This window comes from Miniopterus natalensis, chromosome 3 (assembly GCF_054644295.1).
Source record: "Miniopterus natalensis isolate mMinNat1 chromosome 3, mMinNat1.hap1, whole genome shotgun sequence".
In the NCBI taxonomy this organism is placed as follows: Eukaryota; Metazoa; Chordata; class Mammalia; order Chiroptera; family Miniopteridae; genus Miniopterus; species Miniopterus natalensis.
The window spans coordinates 99,730,778-99,757,943 of NC_142083.1; the positions used below are offsets into that span (position 1 = coordinate 99,730,778).

General features: G+C 37.6%; 1 protein-coding gene across 1 annotated transcript in view; it reads left to right on the plus strand.

Moving 5' to 3' along the window:
- The window catches only part of LOC107544788 (phospholipid-transporting ATPase ABCA3-like), a 256,196-nt gene that overhangs the window by 50,888 nt on the left and 178,142 nt on the right, over positions 1 to 27,166 (plus strand). The window contains exons 6-9 of the mRNA XM_087815824.1: positions 3,122 to 3,263; positions 10,057 to 10,316; positions 12,087 to 12,197; positions 12,948 to 13,065. Of these exons, the coding sequence (XP_087671950.1) occupies positions 3,122 to 3,263; positions 10,057 to 10,316; positions 12,087 to 12,197; positions 12,948 to 13,065 (631 nt within the window). The remainder of the gene's footprint in view (positions 1 to 3,121; positions 3,264 to 10,056; positions 10,317 to 12,086; positions 12,198 to 12,947; positions 13,066 to 27,166) is intronic.

Here is a 27,166-nt window from a genome sequence, read left to right on the forward strand (position 1 = left end):
AGAGACAGGAAACATAATGGTTTCCAGGAGCTGGGGCTGGGGGTGGAGGGGAGAATGGGTGGTTATTGTATAATAGGTATAGAGTTTCAGTTTTACAAGATAAAGTATAGAGATGAATGGTGGAGATGATTGCATATCACTGAGAATATATTTAAAACCACTGGAGTGTACACTTAAAAATGGTTAAGATGGTAAATTTTGTTGTGTGTATGTTATCATAAATTAAACAAAAGAAGCATATACAGTTATTTAGCTAAATCCCCATAGAATTATGCTGAGTGGAAAAAAACAATCCCAAAGTATTAATACTGTGATTCCATATATATAACACATTATTTACTGCAAAATTTTAGAAATGGAGAACATATTCTTGGTTGTCAGGGAATAGCTATTAGAAAAAAGGGGTCATGGAACTGTTTGGTATCTTGACTGTGATGTTGGTACTTGAACTTCCGCACGTGATAAAGATGTATAGAACTTAATACATATGACATGTGAGTACAAGTAAAATTAGGGAACTCTGAGTAAGATTAGTGATTTGTATTAATGTCAGTACCCTGGATGTGCTATTATATTATAGTTTTGTGAAATGTTATCATTGGGAGAAAGTAAAGATTATACACAATCTGTTTATTATTTCTTACAGCTACATGTAAATTTACAGTTGTCTTAAGAAATACTTAAATTATTTCAAAGTACTTTAAAATAGATTTATAAAATGAATTATCAAGGCATAGTGTTGGAGAATTTATTTACATATATGTGACAATGTATTAATGTCCAAGATATTTTTAAAAGTCCTAAACTCAATAATAAAATGACAAGCAGCCCTATTTCAGAGATTAACAAAAGATTTAAGTAGTTCATCAAAGCAGATATATGAATGGCCAATAAGGACATGAAAAAGTATGCAATGTCATTATACATCAGGAAAATGCAAATTTAAGCCACAATGAAATAACCTCTACCCTCCACCAGAAAGACAAAAATTAATCTGACAATATCAAATAGTAAGGATGTGAAGCCACTGTCAGTGAGACTATAAAATGGTATGATCAGGTTAGAAAAATGTCTGCCATTTATTTGTTTAAATAAAACTAAACACACATCTATGCTATATGATCCATCAGTTGTACTATGAATTTACCATAAACAAGGATAACATATTTTCACAAAAGGAGTTGTGCAAGAATGTTCATAACAGCTTTATTCATGATAGCCCAATATTGGAAACAGTCAGGTATACATCAACCAGAAAATTAATGAGCTCTGTTATATTTACACTGTGGAATATTGCTCAGTGACAAAAAGGAATTAAGTACTGAAAAAAGCAGTTACATTAATGAATCTTAGAAGTATCTTTCTGAATAAAAGAAGCCTATGAAAAAGTACAATACTTGTGAGTTTTCATTTATATGAAATTCTATAACAGGCAGTATTAATCTATGATGAAATCAGAAAATTATATCTCTGAGGGAGTGTGGTCGGGATCCACTGGAAAAGGGCAGGAGAGAACTTTCTGGTATGAAGGTATTTTTTATCTTATAAGTGGTTTGGATTACAAAAACTATGCATTTGTCAAAACTCAGGTACAGTTAAGTGGATTACAGTTAAGATTTGTGCACTTTATTGTATGTAAAATTTTACCTCAAATAAGAACTATAAACAAGTATTGAATTCCTGTAAGTGCTGAAGTATTTGGGTGGAAGTGTACTGATATTTCCAACTACTTTTGCAATGCATCCGAAGATTATTAAGTATAAATCACATTGGTATTATATATAATGTATGGAGATATATACATTTAAATTAATATGTATTATATAGTATAAATTACACATATATACCTCACTTTTCTTTTTAGGTACAGGTAGCATACTTGTCAGTAAGTCTCTTTTTGAACCATAAATCCATTCTTTACTCTGCTCTTTGATGCCGTAGCTGCATTTCTGTTTTCCAGCCAGCTCTGTATGAGACTGCTGTTAAAGCACAAGACTGGGAGACGGAACTTGATCTTTCCTGCTGGCTTTTGTCTGCTTGCAGTTCCTGTGAGTGACATCCCAGCAACACTTTTTTTTCTGGCAGTAATACTTTCTTCCCATGGGAACAGCCAAATACAGTTTGCACAATGTCCAGAAGTTTTCAAAATCAGCCTCATTACACCCTCTCCAAGATAACCAGCACTAGGCAACTGGAGCTCCTTCTCAGAAGTCCTAAAGGGCCCTTCTCTCAAGCTCTGAGCCAGAGCACTAGCTCACTTGTGTACTCTCCTCAGAAGGTGGGTTTTCAGCCCCACAGGGTCTCTCCTTTTTTATAATTTTTAGTAATTCCAAACTCTTGCTTTTCTCCCCTTAGTCCTAAGGCTAGTGGCTGCTTTCTGCGTTGCTACCTGATAACCTTAGAATTTTCCTACCCTTTCTCTCTATTATGATGTCTATTTTCTAACTATACCTTGAGATACATAGCTCTCTATTGTGTGCAGGTACCATAGTTATGTAATCTCCTATGTATGAGAAATTAATTTCAGTACATTTCTACCACAAATAATGTTACAACAAACTTATACATACCCTTTCTTCGTATCATTGAAGAGATAAATTTCTAGTCTGTTCCTAAAAGTAGGATTGCTGAATCAAACAGTAAATGCATATGTAACTTTGTTACACATGCCAGACTCTCGATTACAGTTGTGCCATTTTGCATCCTACAAGCAATGAATTCAAGTGCCTGTTTGTCTACAGCCTTGCTAATAGAGTGTGTTGTTAAGCTTTTTGATCTTTCCAGCGCGATAGGTAAGAAAAATATCTGTGGTGTTAATTTGCATTTATTTCATGTGTGACATTGAGAAACTTTTCATGTATTTATGGACCATATGGATATCTTGTTTTTGTGAACTGTTTGCATTTTGAGAGGACTTCAAATGTAGATATGATTGGAGCATATATATTATGCTTCGAGTCACTGTCATTTCCAGGCATTCAGAATCACTTTGACATCAGATGAGTCTCCTCTTTCAAATCATATGGTTTTCCTTATGTTTTTTAACTTTCCTTTATTTCTAATATATGCTTTTCAGTTTGTTCATTTTTAAGCATAGTTTGTTTCCTGTTGCTATTTCTAGGTAAAATATCATCTGCGTTTTGCTACTGTACAAAGGACTCTCCGGTGGCCACACCTGTCAGGCTGGGAAACATCCATGCTCTTTCCAATTCTTCCCTCTTCAGGGCCCAGGAACTCAGATGACCATGACGGAGGAAGTCCTGGTGAGTAGATCTTTAAGCATACTTATTTTATTATCACAGTTGCACACTAACATATACATATATTTATGGTTTTATTTGTATATATACATATATACATATACAATCATATATATAAACTGTTTATTCTTGCTGTGGCAGTTTTTAAAATTAGATTTACATTCTACCAAAGCAACTTTTCAATCCCATATATTTGACAAACTTAAACAATATATATAATATATATATACCCTCTTTCAATTCTTACAGCAATATATCTATTTTTCTGTAATTGTGGTTTAGTATTATGCTTTCCAAATACACACATTTTCATTTGTTGGCATTGCTTGCCTATTTATGTCTGTATATAATTTTACTGATTTGATCTAAAAGTTTTTACACTGTGATACTAATTTTTAATTCAAGTTTTTACTTGGCATATTATCATATGTGAAAAACCCTTAATAAGGAATTTGTACTCACTGAATATCGAGATTTTCTTTTTAGCAAATATTAAATAGAAGAAAAACTGTGTACATTGTAGCATTAGTAACAAAAATTGGAAACAGCATAACCAGTAAGAGAACAGATGAACCTATTAGGGTGGACAGAATCCCCACTGATTCCCACCACCTGATGCTACATGGGCTCCTCTTCCCATCACTATGGCTAGAACTTCTAGTACAGGTTCCTGGCAGATATTGTATGAACTTCTAGTACTGTGTTGATTAAGAGTGGTGAAAGGGGACATTTCTGTCTTGTTCCTGATCTTAAGGGAAACACTTGGTTTTTGCCCATTGAGTATGATGTTAGCTGTATGTTTTTCATACATGGCCTTTATTATGTTGATGTATTGTCCCTCTGTTCCCACTTTGCTGAGAATTTTTATCATAAATGGGCACTGGATTTTATCTAATGCTTCTTCTACATCCATTGATATGATCATTTGATTTTTATCTTTCATTTTGTTTATGTGATGTATCACATTTATTGATTTGCGAATATGGTATGAACCTTACATCCCCAGGGTAAATCCACTTGATCGTGGTGTATGACGTTTTTAATGTATTGCTGTATCCAATTTGCTAATATTTTGTTGAGGATTTTAGCATCTATGTTCATCAGGGATATTGGCCTATATATTTTTTTCTCGTAGTGTCTATCTGGTTTGAGAATTAGAATACTGCTGGCCTCATATAAAGAGCTTGAAAGTCTACCCAACTCTTGAATTTTTGGAATAGTTTGAGAAGGATTGGTGTTATGTCTTTGAATGTTTGGTAAAATTTGACTGTAAATCCATCCAGTCCAGGACTTTTGTTTGCTGGGAGTTTTTATTATTATTATTATTATTATTATTGCTTCAATTTCATTAGTTGTTATTGGTCTATTCAGGTTTTCTGCTTCTTACTGATTCAGTTTTGGAGGATTGTATGTTTCTAGGAATATGTTTATTTGCCCAGGTTGTCCATTTTGTTGGAATGTAGTTGTTCATAGTATTTTCTTACAGTCCTTTGTATTTCTCTGGAGTCAATTGTTACTACTCCCTTCCTTCATTTCTGATTTTATTAATTTTGATCCTTTCTCTTTTTTTCTTGATTAGTCTGGTTAAAGGTTCATCTATTTTGTTTATCTTTTCTAAGAACCAGCTCTTGGTTTCATTGTTCCTTTTGTATTGTTTTTTTAGTCTCTATGTCATTTATTTCTGCTCTTATCTTTATTATTTTTGTTGTTGTTTCTTGAGGTAGGCCTGTAATGCTATGAACTTCCCTCTTAGGACTGCTTTCACTGTGTCCCATAGATTTGGGGTTGTTGTGTGTTCGTTTTCATTTGTTTCCAGGAAGTTTTTGATTTCTTTCTTAATGTCATTGTTAACCTGTTATTCATTGTTTAATAATGTGCTATTTAGATGTGTTTGAGTGTTTTTATTTTAGTTTATTTCTAGTTTCATGGCATTGTGATGTGAGAAGATGCTTGATATGATTTTGATCTTCCTGAATTTGTTAAGACTTATTTTGTGTCTTAACATGTGGTCAGTCTTTAAGAATGTTTTATGTGCACTTGAGAAGAATGTATATTCTGTGGCTTTGGGCTGAAATGTTCTGTAAATACCAATTAAATCCATCTGATCCAGTGTGTCTTCTAAGGTCACTGTTTTCTTGTTGATTTTTTTTGTTTAGAAGATCTATCCAGTGATGACAGTGGGGTGTTGAAGTCCCCTACTATAACTGTATTGCTTTGACCTTTCCCTTAAAGTCCATGAAGAGGTTTTTTTGTATATATTTAGATGCTCCTATATTGGGTACATATATCCTCTTGTTGGATCAATCCCTTTAGTATTATGTAGTGACCTTGTTCTCTTGTTATGGCCTTCGTTTTAAAATCTATTTTGTGAGATATAAGTATTCCTACCCCAGGTTTTTTTTTTCATTGTCATTTGCATGGAATATTTCTTTCCATCCTTTCACTTTCATGCTGTGTGTATCTTTTGTTCTGAGGGGCGTCTCATGCAGACAGCATATATGTGGGTCATATTTTCTTATCCATTCAGCTACCCTATATCTTTTGATTGGAGTGTTTAATCCATTTACATTTGAGATTATTATTGATAGGTACTTCTTTATTGCCATTTTGTCCTTTATATGTATGTTTCTCTCTCTATTTTTTTCTTGTTTCTAGAGCAGACCCTTTAATATTTTACATAATGTTGGTTAGGTGGTAATGAACTCTTCAGCCTTTTTTGGTCTGGGAAGCTCTTTGTATCACCTTCAATTTTAAATGATAGCCTTGCTGGATAGAGTAGTCTTGGATTCAGATCCTTGCTTTTCATTACTTTGAAAACTTTATGCCAATCCATTCTGGCCTGAAGTGTTTCTGTTGAGAAATCAGCTGACAGCCTTATGGGAGCTCCTTTGTAAGGAACTGTTTTTCTCTTCCTACCTTTAATATTCTCTCTTTGTCTTTAACCTTTGCCATTATAATTATGATATATCTTGGTGTGGTTCTCCTTGGGTTCATCTTGATTGGACTCTCTATGCTTCCTGATCTTGTGTGACTTTTTCCTTCACGAGATTAGGGAAGTTTTCTGTTATTATTTCTTCAAACAGGTTCTCTATCCCTTTCCCACTTTCTTCTTCTTCTGGTAACCCAAAGTTCCCTTAAACTACCCTCATATCATTTAATTATTTTTTCTTTTTACTGCTGTGATTGTGTGTTTTTTTCTACCTAGTCTTCCTAATCACTAATTCAACCTTCTGCTTCATCTAACCTGCTTTTTATTCCTTCCAGTGTTCTCTTGTTGTCATTCTTCATTTCCAAGTGGTTCTTTTTCATGGTTTCTGTATCCTTTTTAATGCTGTTGTAGCTCTCACTAAATTTTGAGCATTCTTCTAACCGTTACTTTGAACTCTATATCTGATAACTTCTTTGCCTCCATTTCATTTAGCTCTTTTTCTGGACATTCCTCTTATTCTTTCATTTGGAGCCTGTTGTTCTTTGTTTGTTTATTTGTTTGTCCATTTTGGCTGTCTCTTTGTGTTTGTTTTTATGTATTAGATAAAACTGCTTTGACTCCCAGTCTTTATTGGGTGGTCATATGTAGTAGGTGTCCTGTGGGACCCAGTGGTGTAGTTTCTTTGATCTCTTGAGCTGGGTGCTCTAGGAATGTCCCTTTTGTGGATTATGAAAATCCTCCTGTTGTAATTGGGTTTTGGTTTCTGTTGGCCCTTTCATTTGTGGGATAGACCCTCAAGCTGGCCAACTGTGAGACTCAACCCTGAGCACAGCATGTAAGCTGCTCTGCTGGGGCACTCTTCAAGTGTCTTATTAGGCCTAGTGATCTTCCAGATCACCTGAGCTCCATGCTCCAGGAATGCCTCTTGTGGGTTATGCTCACCCCATGTTGTAGTTGAGGCTTGATTGCTGTTGGCCCTTATATGGGTGGTGCAGTTAACATTTCAGGCTGGGTGACTATAGGTATAAATCTCTATCACCTTGTGTGAGATGCTGTGTAGCATCTGTCCCTGAGGCTGGGTTGTTCCCAGCAGAGTCTGGTGTCTGCCAGGATTTCCATTTGGGTGTGCTGTTTCTGTTGCTAGTTGAGTTGAGCTCTGGTGTGGTCTGAAGCCCACCACTGGTTGTGTTGTTTCTGGGTCTACTGGTGTGGGTCGTAGGTACAGGTTGCTGGCAGACATTGTATGTAACTGGCCTCGGACTACCTGTCTGTAGCTACCATATTGTTCACTTTTTGTATCTGCATCTATTAGACCTGCGTGAACATAGGGGGGGCCATTCTGTGTGAAAGGGTCCTCTTCTTCCAGCTTAGAGCTGGAGGCAGATCTGTGATAAAACCGAGGCTCCCTGAGGTCCACCTCCACCTGTCAGCTACTCTGCCTTCCCCTGAGGTTACCTGGTCTTATTCCAGAGCTTTCCAAAGAGAGACTGTAGGATGAGCCCAGGCTACCTAAGATAGACCCCCTACTTGGGGATCACACAGTCCAGGCAGTCAATGAGAAATTAGTCCCTGCTTCAAAGCCAAACTTCTCAGTTTCTGCTAGTCTTCAACTCCAGTTCCGCCTAGCAGGGCTCACTTCAGGTTCAGATTGGGACAGAGAGACATCTCCTCTAAGTGAGCAAGTTCAGCTGCCCTAGGCTAAGGGGGATAGATCAAAAGAATCTCCAGCTGAGGATAATGCCAGTCCAGCCTTGGGGAGGGGGCTAAGCACCTCCACCTGGTACCAGACAATAGCCTCAGGTTCTCACACTTTGAATGTCCCCGCTTGAGCCTCACTGTCCTCCCCCATGGAACTGCGCCCAGCAGTAGTGTCCAGTACTTGGCAGGGCTGATTCAGTCAGTTTTCCATTGGGGGTGGTACCTGCAATCTGTAGGAGGGGGGCAGACTCTTCCTCTCCTTCCAGAGACTGTGCACGCTGAACTCCCAGGGGAGCTCCAGTCTGCTTCCCCACAATGCAGCTGCAGATCCCTGTACTCACCCTTCCAACTCTGAGACTGAAGCCTCCCTGGGACACATAGTCCAAAAAACCCAGCTCTGTGTGAATCTCCTGCCCCCACCCCCCGCCCCATGCCGTCAAACCAAGTTGAACAGGCCAAAAATCCCAGACCTGTGCTGTTCCTCTGTGGTCCTGAATCCAGCAGGATGAGGCAGACCGAGCAGTTCAACAGATGGGGGAGGGGTGCCAACCATGCATTTGAGGTGAGTGAGTCTGATCCTGTTTCCTAAGCCACGCAGTTTAGTCACTGACTGGTTCTCTGCCCAAAGCCTTTCCAGAGAATAGAGGGCCCCTCAAAGTCATTGCTGGGTGTAGCAAGCAGACTCCTCCTCAGGAACTGACTACAGCAGTGTGACCTCTTCAGCTGGTAGAGACTGGAGTAAATTCTCCAGGCTGGTGCTGTAATAATAGGAGCGCCCCTTCCTTGGGATGGTGGTCCAAGGCCCCTGGGTGGACAGAATCCCCACAGAGATTCCCACAGCGTGATGCTACATGGGCTCCTCTTCCCATCTCTGTTACTGTGGGCTGGTGATTCCTGTGTAGAGTTGAGACACCACACTCCTAGGAGGAAGGAGTTTTGCAGCCACAATATCCATCTGGCTTCTCAGCTGCAGCACCTGTGTGAGGGTGCTCATCCTTTCCAAAAATCTGTGTATAAATTTTGACTCCCCCAAAACTTAGTTTTCCTTTGGTCTCCACTGGCAGTTGGTTCCAGGACTCCCTGTGGATACCCAAATCCACAGATGCTAAAGTCCCCTATAAAAATGTCGTAGATCAATGCATACAGTCAGCCCTCTGCTTTTGCAGATTAAAAAGTACAGTTATTTATTGAAAAACAAGTCCACTGTCAGTGGACCTATACATTTCAAACCATGTTGTTCAAGATTTAACTGCAGTTAGAAAAATTCCAAATGTTAGGACATTAAACAGCGAATGTCTAAATAATCCATGGGTCAAAGAAGTCACCAAGACGTTAGAAGATATTTTAAATTGAATAATGAACAAAACATGACATGTTCAGATTTGGGAGAAAAACTTGGGAGATACAATGCTTAGAACTTTACCACTTTAATTGTTCATATAATAAAAACAGAAAGGTCTAAGATTAGTTACCTGAATTCCAACCTTAAAAATTAGTAGAAGAAATCAAATTAAACTCTAAGCTGCCTTTTAATTGTATGGCTGACTTGGTTTCAGTGAAATAATTTTCAATGGGGCCATTCTGCATTACACACTAGAATATACCTGTCATTCTGAGCGTTATTTCTTTTATTACATTTCCAAGTCTTCATTTAACCAATATGTTTTTATTGATTTCAGAGAGGAAGGGAGAGGGAGAAAGAAAGAGAAGCATCAATGATGAGAGAGTCATTGATAGGCTTCCTCCTGTATGCCCCCTACTAGGGATCGAGCCCATAACCCGGGCACGGGCCCTGACTGGGGATCGATCCATGATCTCCTGGTTCATAGGTTGACACTCAACTGCTGAGCCACACTGGGCAGGCTCACCAATGTTTAATTAAATCTGCATTTCTTTTAGCAAAGATAAATTGCATTTAGCAAACCTACCACTTTCGTTAAATATACTTAATTTTCGGAAGATATAAATCAGATTCAGCTGAAGAAGTATTGCGTTGGTTTCAAAACTGTGATATGTTCTCAGAGTAATTGTCTTCAGTCAGCCTTGATACAATGGTAAACTTATATTCTGTTGTTGACACACTATGACTTACTTGAATTGCCTTGTTCTTTGTGTGTCTGAGCTGTTCCTTAATTTGTTTGACTTGCCAGTATTTGTTTTGTCATACAGGGTACATCAAAGAAGGGTTCCTGACTGTGCAGCATGCCTTAGATAAGGCCATCATGCTGCACCACGAGAACAGTACTGCACAGAAGTTGTTTGATGGCATTAGCGTTTCTATACAGAGATATCCATATCCAGCTTATTCTTCGGATAGATTAATTGAGATCATTAGTAATTTCCTCCCTTTGATATTCATACTCATGTTCTCTCCAACTGTACTTTCCATCATTCGATACCTTGTGTCAGAAAAGGAAGAAGGATTGAAGGTAATCCCAATTATTTTCTGATAAAGTTTCTGTAAATATTTTTTTATGCCTATGGAGCTCTTCTGAATGGAGAGTTAGATTATTCCTACATATTCATTACTGGTAGGTAGATGTTATACCATGTAGCAGCAAATTACATCCCAGTAGCAGCAAATTTAGAACAGAAAGTGATGCAACATTCCAATTTTCCAAGCTGGCAGAATTTCAGAGATGAACTGTCTCTGGGGAGCCACAGAAAGGAAAAACCTGAAGGCAAAGAGGGAGACAGAAAAGTCACTGGAGGAATTTGTAGTCTCTACTAACAGGGATCTTCAAACACAACTCAATTCCTGACTAAATTAACATAAATTCCCACACTTTAGGCCTGTTTACCTTGATATCTTCTGCCCTAGCTAACAGGTCCGGATTTCAACAAAAAATTGTAAGAAATATCAAAAATTAAGAAAAAGCACAATCTAAAGAGTCAATCAGTCATCTGAACCAGACTCAGATAAGACAGAGATGTTAGAAATATCAGACAAGGAATTTAAAATTATTATGGTTAGTAACTTAAAGACTCTAAAGGGAAAGGTATATGTGTCCAGGATCCTCACGACCACCCCCATTTTCTGAAATTCAGCAGAACTCGTGGGACTCAGCATATAATTATACTCACATCAAGAATTTATTATAGTGAAATAGTAAAAATTCATAGCTGGATCATAAGAGGAAATGATACAGGCAAAGCCTGGAAAAATTTACCTTGCAAACACAATATTCTAATAGTCTCAAGCCTTCTTTGTTAGCTCTTTTCTGCACAGTAGATAACATGCAAGATCAGATAGGTAATGCTATCAGAGAGAGCACAACTATAAGAAGGAGTTAAGGGAAATTGCTAGAAATAAAAAACATGCTAACAGAAATGAAGAATGCCTTTGACAGATTCATCAGTACACTTGACCTTGATGAGGAAAGAATTAAAGAATTGAATAAAGACAATTGAAATTATACAAACTGAAATGTAAAGAGAAAACAAAATGTAAAAATTACAGAAAAAAGCATCCAAAATGTGTAGGACTCTATCAAATGGTATAACGTACATAATTGGAATTCCCCCCATAAAAGAGATGAGAGAACAGAGTTAAAGTAATAATGGCAGAGAATTTTCCAAAATTAATGGTAGGTATCAAACCACACACTGAGGAAGCTCAGAGAACATGGAGTAGGATAGACTACAACACACACACACACACACACACACACACACCACCCCACACACACACACACACACCCCTACCTGGACAAAATTATATTCAATCTCCTGAAAACCAAAGACAAAGAGAAAACCTTGAAAGCAGCCAGATGTGGGGAAAAGGCCTCATTGCCTACAAGGAATAAGCATAAGAAGTACAACCAACTTCTAACTTATAGTGGATTTTTAAATAAAAAACATAGATACATTTCTCTAATATTCCTGGAAGTAGAATATAATAAAAATGATATCTTAATAATTCAAAGTTTAATTTGAAATGCTTTCCATTTTTGTCCAATACTAGGTGTAGTATTGAAAAAAGATCTCTGAACTCAGGAGAAATATATTATGCCAATACTGTCTTTATTAACTGCATAATTTTGACTAACACACTTGAGCATTGATTTTTTTTCATTCACAAAATAGAGATAATACCTATTTATATAGGTTTTTATGGGAATTCAATTATTTAAATATATGTGAAATCACTATGAATTATTCAAATATGTAATATTTGATTTGTGTTGACTTTCCTGCAGGAGTACCAACTCATAATTGGAATTAAAAACTGGATGATCTGGGCTTCGTATTTCTTCACAGTCTTCTTTTTTTATATCATTATTATCTTTTTGATATGTGTGTTATTCTTTGCCAAGGCAAGTGTCTAATTTTGTGCTGTCCGATAGAAATTTAAGGAGTCACTATGTAATATTAAATTTTTAGTAGCCACTATAAATTTTAAAGAGTAAAAAGAACAGGTGAAATTTTAATAATACATTTATTTAACTCAGTGCATAAAAAACATATCAACATACAACCAATTTGAAAATTAAGATACTTTACATTCTTTTTGTACTGTCTTCAAACTGCAGTGTGTTTTATATTTAAAACACATCTCAGTTCATATGCAGTATTATAATTAGAAGTACTTAATATGTACTTGTCATTCTTTTTGTTTCTTACTTAAAGTAACTAAAATTAAATGATAATTCAGTTCCTCAGTTACACTACCTCTTAAGTGCTCAGTAGCTACATGTGGTTCATGTCTACTATATTAACCATCTCAGTTCTTATTGATTGCAGCCTGCTACAGCCGTCCTTTGAGAGAGATGAAGTCATCCCTCTCAAGTGTAGACTGACTGGTCTCAGGTTGCCAGGAAGAGGAAATATGGCTTATATTGTCTCCAGCATGGAGACTCATGGGCTGCTGAATCTCTGAGAGAAAACATAAACCTTTTTGTAAAAAATAAGTTATTTAGTTAACTTTCCAGCTCATTAAGCTTCAGTCACTGAGCAGTGTGAAACCTATTTCATTAGGGCCATCATTTTCTTCCTCTTCCTTTGTGTTTATGTGACACTATTTATGGTGTGCATTACATTGTTATATTGTTTTATCGTAGATCTTCAAAGAGCCAGTTTTCCGCTATAGTGACTATACCTTCATCTTTGTCTTTTTTGCATGTTATGCCGTTGCTTCAATATTCTTTGGCTTTATGGTTAGCACATTCTTCAGTAAAGGTGAGTCTAAGACCTCCCCATAACACAATTTCTGTTCTAATTGGCCAAAATAGGATCATATTTGGGTGCTCCTTCTAGCCATATTATATGTATAGTCTTGGCTTACATTCTATCATAGAAGATGATTTTTCCATGAAATGATTTAATAGGAGGTAAAGAGAACATTGAAAATTAATATGGCCCAATGTATATATTAAAAGAATATAAAATAAAATTGTGACCAGTTAGAACTTAGGATAAATAAACAATGCTTTCTGTAGAAGTTGATTTCTGAAAGTAAGTCAAGCGATGGAGATACTCGTTCATTCATTCAGCATGACCTTTGTGCACTTAACCGTATGCATAAAGACAAAGGAAAATTTATTCCCTATATGAGCTCACACAAGAAAAATATGTGAGACCAAATTCCCCCAGATTGGCCTATGAAAGATTTTGTAGATAATTCTCTATTAGCAATTTTTTGATCACTTCCTAAAAGATTAAGGAATATTTCTTTTTTCAGACCACAAGTATTAACCAACCATTCCTCCCATATTTTTCTTCTTTAACTGAACCATTAGGATATTATCCCTATTAAACTATTTTAGGGTATAAGTGTAGCTTTGCAGTTAAGACTGTTAACTCCTAAGGTAATTTAACTTTTAACATATTACGACAGATATCATCAGTTGATTGGTTTTTACAATTCACAATTGGCATTTATAATTATGCAGAAAAGAATTGTGCAGGCTTGAGACTCCTATCCTTATTAAAGCCTTTTTGAAGATTGGCCTCTGGCTGGCATCTGGGAACTTACATTTTAGGAAGATTCCCATCATTCTCTACTAAGAATGGCTCACTGGACCTAAACTGTGCACACAATATGGTTTATACTGAACACATGCTTTTCTTCTGGGAGTCTTGAACTATGATATATGTTAGACAGAAAATACCTGTGTGACCAGCCCCCAGTAAAAACCTTGGTCACTGAATTTCTAATGATCATCTGGTCAACAGCATTTCACATAGGTCACAATTCATTGCTGGAGGGATTCAACATAACCTGTGTGATTCCACCAAGAGAGAACCCTTAGAATCTTGTACCTGGTTTCCTCTGGGCTTTTCCCATGCTCCTTTTCCCTTTGCTGATTATGCTTTATATTCTTCTGTTGTCATTACTACGTTATTAATCATAGCTGTCAGTACAACTGTAAGCTAAATCCTGTGGTAGGCCAAGTCCTTGAACTTTGGAGGACCCCAAGAAAACAATTAGCACAATGAAATTGTGGATAAAGAAAAACAGTGTGTTAAGCTAAAACAGAAGGTGATATGTTAAAGAACAAGATAAGATTGCCTGATAAACAGAAGACAGTGTACTTAAAGACTAGGAAAGGGTGATGTAACAATAGTAAAGATTTTTGGCAATATTTGCTGGACTCCATCCCAACACTAAGGGAGAAAAAACATTGCACCCCAACCTGCATGACTGAAGTAGGGTCGAGAAAGAATTTAATCTTCCATCCCAACCCCCTATTACCCAGAGTCAGGCAATATTCCAATTATCTTGCTAGGATACCACCAGCAGGATCCAGTAGTGAGCTGAGCTTCTATCCACACACAGCATCAGTAAGACAACAGGTAGTACAAGTTGAGTAAGCACCCCTGATATTAGCAAGGCCAAGGAGGGAGCTGAACTTCCACATCTACCCAACAGCAATGAGATTGAAGAAGGTATGGTGCAGAACAAGTCAGCACTGCTTCCCCACCTCCCACCTGTAGCATCAATGAGAGTGGGGAGCTGAGTTCCTACCATCACTCAGAGGAAATTAGGTGGTGTGAGTTAGTGCCCCACTTTCATTAGGAAGGTGTCAGCAGGGCCAAGGAGAGGTCTAAACTTCCACCTTATCTATCTACAATGATGCACTATTATGTCAGTACACCACGTTTTCCAGGAAAGTGTCAGCAGGGAAGAGGAACATATATACCCACCTGACATTTATGTTATACCTCTACAGACCACCTGCTTCAAAATAAAAAAGATTAGGATCCACAGTCTCAGTATACCTTAGTGTTCAGGACTCAGTAGTCACTCATCATACAAAGAACCAGGAAAATCATGAGTGAGAAATCATGTCAAGAGACACCAACACTGAGATGAAGGAGATATTGTAATTACCTGACAAGAAATTTAAGTAGCCATCATCAAAATGTTTCATCAAGCAATTATGAATTCTCTTTAAACAAATGGAAAAATAAAAATCTCAGAAAAGAAATAGAAGTTACAAAAAAAAGAACCAAATGGAAATTAGTGTCCTGAAAAACACAATAACAAATTTAAAAATGTAGTAAAATGAAGTGTACTTAAAAAAAATGAAGGTAAGAGGATAGAATAAGTGAAACTGAGGACAGATCAATAGATTTATACATTTTAAATAAAGATAATATATATTGAAAAAATGAATAGAATCTCAAAGACCTGCAGGACAATAACAATATATCTAACATGCATATCAATGGAATCTCAAACGGCAAGTAGAAAACTGTGGGCCTGAAAAGGTATTCAAAGAAATAATGATTGAAAATTTATCAAATTTGGTGAAAAACAGAGACTTACAGTCTCAAGATGTTGAGTAAACCCCACATGGAATAAACTGAAAGAAATTCATGCCAACATACATCATAATTAAACATCTGAAAACTAAAGACAATGAAAAGAATAGAAAGCAGCCAGAGAAAAGCAATCTATTATAGGGGAGTGAATTTTATATCCAGCATTACTATCCCCCAGGAATGAATAGGAAATAAAGACAGCCTAAGGAAAAGGAAAAGAGAGAGAATTTGTTACTTGCAAACCTAGCCTTCAGAAATCACTAATGAGAGTTTTCTAAATAAAAAAGAAATTATAACAGAAGCCTTAGAACTTGACAAAGGAAAGAACATGAAAATGGGTTAAAGTAATCATAAGTATAATAGAATGTTCTCATGGGTTTCTTAGGTCAAATTTGATGAATGAAGCAAAATTATAACACCATCCAATGTAGTGCTCAATGTAGGTAAAGAAAATGCTTAAAACAATTAGTTATAAAGTAAGCAGGTAGAGTAACCTAAATGAAAATAATGATTTTATAACTTAAAGTGGTAGAACACAGATTTTGGAGTGCTGCAGTCAAGTCAAAAATGCTGCCAGCCACTAGGAGCTGGAAGAAGCAAGGAGTGCATTATCCCTAAAGCCTCCAGAGACAGTGCAGCTCTGTCACTATTATGCTCTTATGTATAATTGTATTCCTACCCCATATGCTTTTATTACTAGGTCTCCTTATTTAGGACCTTTGGCTGAGGTCTCTTTAGGTCAGGGGTGGGGAATGTATTTGGTCTGGCCCTGCCAAGGCCTCACCAAAGAGAAGCAGCTCCAGCCATCACATTAGGGGTGAATTGAATAAATGTTCGACCAAATATAGCAGGCTAATTATTAAGTTGATAATTTTGTATGGCCCTTTGGATATAATGTTATTAATATCCAAATGGCCCTTAGCAGACAAAAGGTTCCCCACCCTTGCTTTAGGTGCTTGTGCAGAGACCTCCAGTGTAGGTGAAGTATCTGTGAAATCTTGAAGTCACTTTTCTCCACCGTGACTCAGCATTCAGAACTTGGGTAAGAGAAAGTGGGAAGCTTTTCTAAGAAAAAGGAACTTTATCACAGATATATATGTATAGGGAATAAAACATAGTACGTAAGGGTTCAGTACTGTGCGGTTTCAAGCATTTACTCTGCATCTTGGAATATATCCACTGCAGATAAGGGGGAGGACTATATTATGAACAGTTGTACACTAACAAATTGGATAACTAGAAGAAATACATAATTTCCTAGAAACGTACAACCTACCAAGACTAAATTATGAAGAACAAGAAAACCTGAAGAGACCAATAAAAAATAAACAGATTGAATCCATAATCAAAACCTTCAGAACAAATAAAAGCCCCAGGACCAGATGGCTTCACAGGTGAATTCTACCAAACATTTAAACATTAAGCTTCTCAAACTCTTACAGAAAACTGAAGAGAACACTGCCAATCTCATTTAATGAAGCCAGCGTCACCCTGATACCAAAGCAAGCCTGAGGCATCGCAAGAAAACTACAGTCCAGTAACCCTGATGAACCACAGAATACTAGCAAACTGAATTCACAGGCACATTAAAAGGATCATACAACACAACTAAATGGAATTTATCTCTGGTATACAAAGATGGTTCAGCATACACATAGCAGTATGTTACACCACATTAATAGAAAGATAAAAATCATATCATCTCAGTAGATGCAGAAAATCATTTGACAAAATTCAATACCCTTTAATGAAAAATAGACTCAACAAATTAGGTATAACAAAAAAAGATACCTCAACATACTAAAGGCCATATATGAGAAGTCCACAACTAACAATATTCAATGGTAAAAAACTGAAAGCTTTTCATCTAAGATCAGGAACAGGCAAGGATGCCCACTTTATTGAACATAGTATTGAAGTCTCAGTCAGAGCAATTATGCAAATAAATAAATGGCATTTAAATAAGAAAGAAAGAACTAAGAATATCTGTCTATGATATGATCTTTTACTGAGAAAATTATAAAGACTCCTCCTGCAAGTGGAATATGTCAGAGGGCCCAGGAAGTTTCCACTTTATATAAAGGAGGCCTCAGTAGATGTGCCAAACTTGTGAGGTGCTACTTCCATGACCCAAGGCATAATGGGAAGCTGGGTGCAGACGATCACAGTCTCGGGGTTTATGAGAGCCTTTACAGTAGAGGCTGGTTTGTAGATAACAATTTTTGTTTTAATGGTGTGTAGCACAGAACCAAGAGGGGAAGTTTCTTGCATTTGAAGCCTTGGGCATTGGCCATTAAGGTAGCCCAGAGATGACAAAAGTCATGAAAAAAGGTTGTCAAAGCCTCTACAGTGACAAGTCTAAGAGCACTGACAGGAGTGCCCATTGATTTAATTTGGACAGATGTAGAGCCTTTTGTTAGAGGGTGCACCATTTAAGGAAGGCTTATTTGTAAGTAGCATTAGTGAGATTAAGTCATATTTATAAATGGGGACTATGTTGTCATCAAGTGCAAAAGGACTAAGATGCTAGACCAGCATGTCCTTACCGAGTGTGTCCAGTCTTTTAGGAGGAGACGTCTGTGCTCATGGGGAAGGGTATGTGCAGTTAAGATTTTGTCTGCAAAGGTTGTGTGCCATGGCTAAGCTGTTGAGGTATAACTATAAATAAATAGTTATACAATAGTTATATTGAGCATTATTTCATGTGCTTATTTATATTTTCTTTGGAGAAATGCCTATTCAGATCCTTTGCCTATTTTAAAATTGGGCTGATTGGTTTTTCTGTGGTTGAATTTGAGGAATTTTTTTATATATTCTGGTTATTAATCCTTTATCATATATGTGAATTGCAAGTATTTTCTCCCATTCTGTGGTTTGCCTTTTGACTCTGGTGATAGTGTCCTTTTGTGCACAAAAGTTTTTAATTTTGATGAAATCCACTTTGTCTGTTTTTGCCTCTGTTACTTTTGCCCTCAGTGTTCCATCCAAGAAATCACTGCCAGAGCCAATGTCATATAGCTTTTATCCTATGTTTTCTTATGGGAGTTCTATAGTTTTAGGGCTTATGTTTAGGAATTTAATTCATTTTGGGTTAATTTTTATATACGGTGTTAGGTGAGGGTCCAGCCTCATTCTTTTGCATACAGATATCCAGTTTTCCCAGCTATTTGTTGAAATTACTATCTTTTTTCCCCATTTAATGATCTTGGCACCATTTTTGAAAATTACTTCATCATCTACATGTAGGTATACTTCTGAGTTCTTTATTTTATTCTATTACTCTATACCACACTGCTTGGTTGTAACTTTGTAGCAAATTTAGAAATCAGGAAATGTGAGTTCTCCAGTTTTGTTCTTCTTTTTCAAGATTGTCATGGCTATTTGGGGTCCCTTCAGAGAAGTTTTGGGATTGGTTCTTCATTTTTGCAAAAAGAGTTATTAGGGTATTAATAAGGATTGTATTGAACCTGTAGATCATTTTGGGTGGCATTGATATATTAACAGTATTAAATCTTCCTATCCATGAACATGTGATGTCTTCCTATTTACTTGTCTTAAGATCTTTCAGCAGTATTTTGTTTTTAGTGTGTAACTCTTTCACCTGTGTGGTTAGGTTAGTTACTAAGTATTTTATTATTTTGATGCTATTATAAATCAAATTGTTCTCTTAAATTCCTTTTTGGATTATTCATTTTTAGTGTAGAGAAGCAAACAGGTTGTTGTGTGTTGATTTTTTTCTGCTACTTTGTTGACCATGTTAATTCTAACACATTTATTGTGGAATATTTAGGGATTCCAAATACGGTATCATACCATCAGCAATTACTATTGCTTTTCAAATTTAGATGCCTTTAATTTCTTTTTCTTGACTAATTACTCTGGCCACAACTTTTTTATAATTATTAAAAAATTTTAATGTTGACATTATTGCATGTGTCCCCCTTTTTCCACCCATTGCCCACCTCCACCCACCACCATCTTCTTCTCCCTTGGCCTTCACCACACTGTTGCCTGTGTTCATGGAATATGCATATGTAGTCTTTAGCTAATCCCTTCACCTTTTTATCCAGTCTCCCCAACCCCGCTGCCCTCAGACAGTCTGTTCCATGTGTCTGTGCTTCTGGTTCCATTTTGTTCGTCACTTTATTTTGTTCTCTATATTGCACGTGTTAGTGAGATCATATGGAATTTGTCTTTCTCTGACTGGCTTATTTGGTTTAGCATAGTACTCTCCAGGTCCCTCCATGCTGTTCCAAATGGTACAAGAGCCTTCTTCTTTACAGCTGTGTAGTATTCCATGGTGTAAATGTACCACAGCTTTTTTATCCACTCATCTGCTGATGGGCAGTTAAGCTGTTTCTAGATCTTGACTATTGTAAATAATGCTGCTGTGAACTTAGAGGTGCATATATTCTTAATAATTGGTGTTTGTTGATTTATGGAAGGTAGCCACTCTGACAGATGTGAAGTAATACCTCATTGTAGTTTTAATTTGCATCCCCCTGCTGATTAGTGAAGTTGAGCATTTTTTCATCTCTATTGGCCATTGTATGTCTTCTGAGAGAAGTGTCTATTCAGGTCCATCACTCATTTTTTAATTGGGTTGTTAGTCTTCCTGGTGTTGTTGAGTTGTATAAGTTCTTTTTTTTTAAAAAAAGCGTGTTTTTATTGATTTTTACAGAGAGAGGGATAGAGAGATAGAAACATTGATAAGAGAGAAACATCATCCAGCCACTGCCTCCTGCACACCCCCTCCTGGGGATCAAACCCTCAACCGGGCATACGCCCTGACCTGGAATCAAACCAGTGACCTTTCGGTTCATGGGTTGACTCTTAACCACTGAGCCACACTAGACAGGCAAGTTATATAAGCACTTTATATATTTTGGAAATTAACCCTTTATTGTACGTATCATTGGCAAATATGTTCTCTCATACACTGGGTTCTCTTTTCACTTTGTTGATGGGTTTCTTTTGCGGGACAGAAGATTTTAAGCTTAATGTAGTCCATTTTGATTATCTTTTCGTGAGTTTCCGTTGTCCTTGGATGTATATCAGTAAAAATGTTGCTGCGATGGATTTCTGATATTTCACTGCCTATATTTTCTTCCAGAATTTTATGGTTTTGCAAGTTACATTTAAGTATTTTATCTATTTTGAGTTTATCCTTGTGTATGGTGTAAGTTAGTGGTCTAGCTTCATTTCTTTCCATGTACCTGTCCAGTTTTCAGAACATCTTTTTTTTTTTTTTTAATTTATCTTTATTGTTGAAACCATTACAGATATCTCCCTTTTTTCCCCATTTGACCCCCTCTACTTCACATCTACCACCACGCCAGAACTTCACCACACTATTGCCTGTGTCCATGGGTTATATGTAAGTGCATATAAGTTCTTTGATTAATCTCTCCCCACCCACTCCCCCACCCCTGCCTTTCCACTGAGATTTATCAGTCTGTTCAATGCATCTGTGTCTCTGGATCTGTTTTGTTCCTCAGTCTGTTTTGTTTATTAGATTCCACATATGAGCAAGATCATGTAAAACTGAATCAGGAAGAATCAGAAAACCTGAATAGGTTAATAACAACTGATGAAATAGAAGCAGTAATTTAAAAAAAAAAAACTCCCAGCAAACAAAAAGCCCTGGTCCGGACAGCCTCACAGGGGAGCTTCCCATTCTAATTCTTTAAGTTGTAGGGTTAGATAGTTTACTAAAAATTTTTCTTGTTTTATAAGGTAGGCCTGCAGTGCTATGAATTTCCCTGTTAGGACTGCTTTTGCTGTGTCCCATAGATTTGGAGTTGTTGTGTGTTCATTTTCATTTGTTTCCAGGAAGTATCTGATTTCTTTCTTTTTTATTTTTAATAAATCTTTATTGATTTCAGAGAGAGGAAAGGAGAGGGAGAGAGATAGAAACATCAATGATAAGAGAGTCATTGATCAGCTGCAGCCCACAACCCGGGCATGTGCCCTGACCGGGAATGGAACTCTGATCTCCTGGATCCTAGGTCGACGCTCAACCGCTGAGCCATGCCCAGCTGGGCTGATTTATTTCTTGATCTCTTTGGTAACCTAGTCATTGTTTAATAACATGTTATTTAGCCTCCATGTGTTTGAATGTTTTAGGTGTTTTTACTGTAGTTGATTTCTAATTTCATGCCCTTGTGATCTGAGATGCTTGATATGATTTCAGTCTTCTTGAACTTGAGACTGATTTGGTGTCCTAACATGTGGTCTGTCTTTGAGAATGACTTATATGCATGTGAGAGGAATGTACATTCTGCAGCTTTGGGGTGAAATGTTCAGTAAATATCAATTAAATCCATCTGATCTAATGTGCCATTTAGTCACTGTTTCTGTGTTGACTTTTTGTCTGGAAGATTATCCAGTGAAGTCAGTGGGGTGTTAAAATCTATGATAATAACTGTGTTGCTGTTGATGTCTCCCTTAAAGTCCTTACGGTTATTATTGATAGATCCTTATTTATTGCCATTTTAATACTTTATGCCTATGTTTGTCTCTCTGTTTCTTATTATTATTATTACAGCAGACCCTTTAACATTTCTTGCAATGCTTCTGTTTCTATTTCTTATAACAGCAGTCCCTTTAACATTTCCTGCAATACTGGTTTGGTGGTGATAAACTCCTTTAGCCTTTTTTTGTCTGGGAAGATATTTATTTCACCATCTATTTTGAATGATAGCCATGATGGATAAAGTAGTCTTGTTTTCAGATCCTTGTTTTGCATTACCTTGAATACTTCATGCCATTCCCTTCTGACCTGTGGAGTTTCTGATGAGAAGTCAGCAGACAGCCTTATGGGAGGTCCTTTGTAGGTAACAGATTACTTTTCTCTTTCCGCCTTTAAGATTCTCTCTTCGCCTGACTGGGCGTGACTCAGTGGTTGAGCATCGACCTAGGACCCAGGAGATCACAGTTCAGTTCCCAGTCAGGGCACGTGCCCAGGTTGCAGGCTCGATCCCCAATCAGGGGTGTGCAGGAGGCAGCCAATCAATGACTCTCTCGTCATTGATGTTTCTTTCTCTCTCTCTCCCTCTCCCTTCCTCTCTCTGAAATCAATAAAGATATATTTAAAAAAAAAAAAAAAAAAGATTCTCTCTTTGTCTTGAATTTTTGGCATTTTAATTATGATATGTGTGGGAATGGGCCTCTTTGGGTTCTTCTTGCTGGGGACTCTCTGTGCCAACTGAACTTGTGTGACTTTATCCTTGACCTGGTTAGGGAAGTTTTCTGCCATTAGTTCTTCAAACAGATTCTCTAACCCTTGCTTATTTTCGACCTCCTCTGATACTCCTATGATGTGAATATTGTTACGTTTCCTGTTGTCCCACAGCTCCCTTATACTGTCCTCCTAGGGATTTTTTTAGTTTTGGGGGTTTGTTTGTTTGTTTTTTAATATATCTTTATTGACTTCAGGGAGAGGAAAGGAGAGGGAGTGAGACAGTTGAAACATCAATGATGAGAGAGAATCATTGATCTCCTGCCTTTTGCACACCCCTGACTGGGGACTGAGCACGCAACCTTGGCATGTGCCCTGAGTGGGAATCAAACCTCGATCTCTTGGATTTAGGTCAATGCTCAACCACTGAGCCACACCCAGACGAGCTGCCCTCCTGTTTTTTAATTGTTTTTTTTCTTTTTGGATCTCTGATTGATTTTTTTCTACCCTGTATTCTAATTCACCAATCCAATCCTCAGCTTCCTCATCTGCTGTTTACTCCTTCCAATATATTCTTTATTTCTGCTATGTCACTCTTAGTTTCCTTCATAGTTTGCATATCTCTTTTCATGCTGTTGAGCATCCTTACAATCAGTATTCTGAACTCTATATCTGATAGATTGTTTAATCCCATTTCATTTAGCTATTTTTCTGGAGACTTCTCTTGTTCTTTCATTTGGTCTTGTTTTTTGTCTCCCCATTTTGACTGCCTATTTGGGTTTGTTTCTATGTATTAGGTAGGCCTGCTAGGACTCCCAGTCTTTTTGGATGGTCTGTGGTGCAGGCCAGTGTCAGATGCTGTTTGTGACTGGCATTGAGTACCCTGTTTGGAGCTATCAACAACCCTCAGCTTGAGGTCCCCTCTGTTGGGGCTGAGTGTATTTGGACAGGACCAAGATGCAGACCAAAGTCTGCTTTTCCAAGGCCTGGGTCCAGAAGCAGATGAGGCAAAGACTCAAAGCACTCTGAGGTCTGCCTCTGCCTGCAGGCTGATTAATCTGATTCTCTTAATGAGCCTCAGGCTGTAGAAACTCCACACAGTGGGGTGAGAGGTTTTTCCAGCAGGGTGGGGCAATTGCTTCCCCCTCGGGCAAAAGCGGCTTGGAAGGTAAATGTCTGCCTCTGCAGTATGGGGGAATGACTCAGCACAGGAATCCAGAGAGGTGTCCTCTGAGCTCTATCTCCAGAGCCCAAAACCTAGGATTCTCCTCACACAGCTCCAGTCCACTCTGCCCTCCCTCTGCTGGAGCCCAAGGTGAGTGGCTACACATGAAACTTTGTGTGTTGGCTCTTTAAGAGGGTCCCTGAATTTCCAGCCATCTCTCTCTGGAAGACAAGTGCTGCAGCTTTTCACAGCCAGATGTTATGTGGGCACCTTTCTCAGTTCTAGTGCTCTTGGCTGGGAAGCCCAGCCTGGGGTTTAGGCCCCAGAGTCCTCAGTGTGAACCCCTCACAGCTGAGATATCCTTCTGGACCTTCAGCTGCTGCCTGTGGGAGCCCAGCCAGCCCTCTTGCATCTCTGCACTTCCTACCAGTCTATGCAGTCTCCACTTTTCATCCTTGGTAATGAAGGTGCTCTCCAGCTCGTCTTCAGTTGCAGTTGACTATTCAGGATGGTTTTTCTAATTTTAGCTGTAATTCCAGTTTGGTCCCAGGAGAGTGTCAGTGTAGCTTCAACTCAGTCCACTGCCATCTTTAATCTCCATCAGCACCATTTATTGAAGACAGTTTTTACTCCATTGTATGCTCTTGCCTCCTTTGTCAAATATTGATTAACCATAAAGGCTTGGGTTTATTTCTGGGCTCTCTCTTCCATTCCATTGATCTATATGGCTGTTCTTATGCCAGTAATAGGCTTTTTTTATTATATTGACCTTGTAGTATAGTTTGATATCCAGTATTGTGATACCTCCTACTTTTTTCTTCTTTCTCAAGATTGCTGTGGCTATTCAGGGTCTCTTTTGGTTCTATATAAATTTTGAGAATATTTATTCTAGATCTGTGAAATATGCCAGTGGTATTTTAATATAGATTGTATTAAAATTATAGATTTCTTTGGGACTATAGACATTTTAATGATGTTAATTCTTCCAATCCATGAAAATGACATATGCTTCCATTTATTTATATCTTCCTTAATTTCTTTCTTTAGTGTCATATAGTTTTCCAAGTACAGGTCTTCTACCTCCTTAGTTAAATTTATTCCAAGGTATATTATTTATTTTGTTGCAATAGTAAATGAGGTTTTATTAGTTTCTCTTTCTGATAGTTCAGTATTTGTGTATAAAACTGCCATCAATTTTTTTTTCTTTCTGTTTTGTACTTGCTATTTTTTTGTTTAACATCTTACAGATGTCCCTTTTTCTCCCCCAGTGACCCATTCCAGACCAGCCTACCCCCCACCCCGGTCCCTCTCCACTACATTGTCCCTGTCCTTCGGTTGTGCATATATGCATATAAATTCTTTGGCTATTCTCTCCCCCTCCACCCACCCACCCTCCTCCATCTCCCTGAGATTCGTCAGTCTGATCCACGCTTCCATGTCATTGAATCTATTGTGTTCATCAGTTTATTAAGTTTTTTATATTCCACACATAGGTGAGATCATGTGATGTTTGTCTTTCTCTTCCTGGCTTATTTCCCTTAGCATAATGTTCTCCTGGTGCTTCCATAATGTCCTAAATGATACGAGACCCTTCTTCTTTACATCTGTGTAGTATTCCATGGTATAAATGTCCCACAGCTTTTTTATCCACTCATCTACTGATGGGCACTTGGTCTGTTTCCAGACCTTAGCTATTGTAAACTGTGCTGCTATGAACATCGGGGTACATACATTCTTTCTGATTAGCGTTTAAGGATTTTTAGGATATATACCAAAGAGTGGGTGGCATCACTGGGTCAAAAGGCAGCTCCATTTTTAATTTTTTGAGGAACCTCTATACTGTTTTCCATAGTGGTTGTACCAGTCTGCATTCCCACCAGCAGTGTACCAGGGTTCCACTTTTTCCACGTCCTTGCAAGCGCATGTCATTTGTTGATTTGTTGATGGAGCCATTCTGACAGGCACGAAGTGATACCTCATTATGGTTTTAATTTGCATCTCTCTGATGATTAGTGACGTTGAGAATTTTCTCGTATGTCTCTTGGCCATCTGTACGTCCTCTTTGGAGAAATGTCTGTTTAGGTCCTTTGCCCATTTCTTAATTGGGTTGCTTGTCTTCCTCTTGCTGAGTAGTACCAGTTCTTTGTACACTTTGGAAATTAGCCCCTTATCAGATGCATCCTTGGCAAATATGTTTTCCCAGACTGTGGGGTTCCTTTGTATTTTTAGGCTGTTTTCTTTTGCTGTGCAGAAGCTTTTAGTTTGATGTAGTCCCATATGTTTATTTTTTCTTTTGTTTCTCTTGCTCTAGAACATGTATCAGTGAAAATTCCATTATGTGGAATGTCTGTGACTTTACTGCCTATGCTTTCTTCCAGGATTTTTATGGTTTCGTGACTTACTTTTAACTCTTTTATCCATTTTGAGTTTATTTTTGTGTATGGTGAAAGTTGGTGGTCTAGTTTCATTTTTGTGCATGTTCCTGTCCAATTTCCCCAGCACCATTTATTGAAGAGGCTGTCTTTTCTCCATTGTATGCTCTTGCCTCCTTTGACAAATATTAACTGACCATAGTGGCGTGGGTCTATTTCTGGGGTCTCTGTTCTGTTCCACTGGTCTATATGTCTGGTGTCGTACCATTACCAGGCTGTTTTGATTACAGTGGCTTTGTAGTAGAGTTTGATATCTGGTAAAGTGATCCCTCCCACTCTGTTCTTTTTTTCTCAAGATGACTGCAGCTATTCGGGGTCTTTTTTGGTTCCATATAAATTTTCAAAATGTTTGTTCTAGATCTCTGAAATATGTTGTTGGTATTTTAATAGGAATTGCATTGAATCTATAAATTGCATTGGGTAGTATGGACATTTTAATATTAATTCTTCCAATCCATGAGCATGGTATATTCTTCCACTTGTTTATATCTTCTTCCATTTCTTTTTTCAGTGCCCCGTAGTTTTCTAAGTACAGGTCTTTTATATCCTTGCTGAAGTTTATTTCTAGGTATCTTGTTTTTTTAGTTGTAGTGGCAAATGGTATTGTTTTTTTAGTTTCTCTCTCTACAAGTTCATTGTTGGTATATAAGAATGCCATTGATTTCCGGGTATTGATTTTGTATCCAGCTACCTTGCCAAATTCGTTTATCAAATCCAGTAGTACTTTGATGGAGT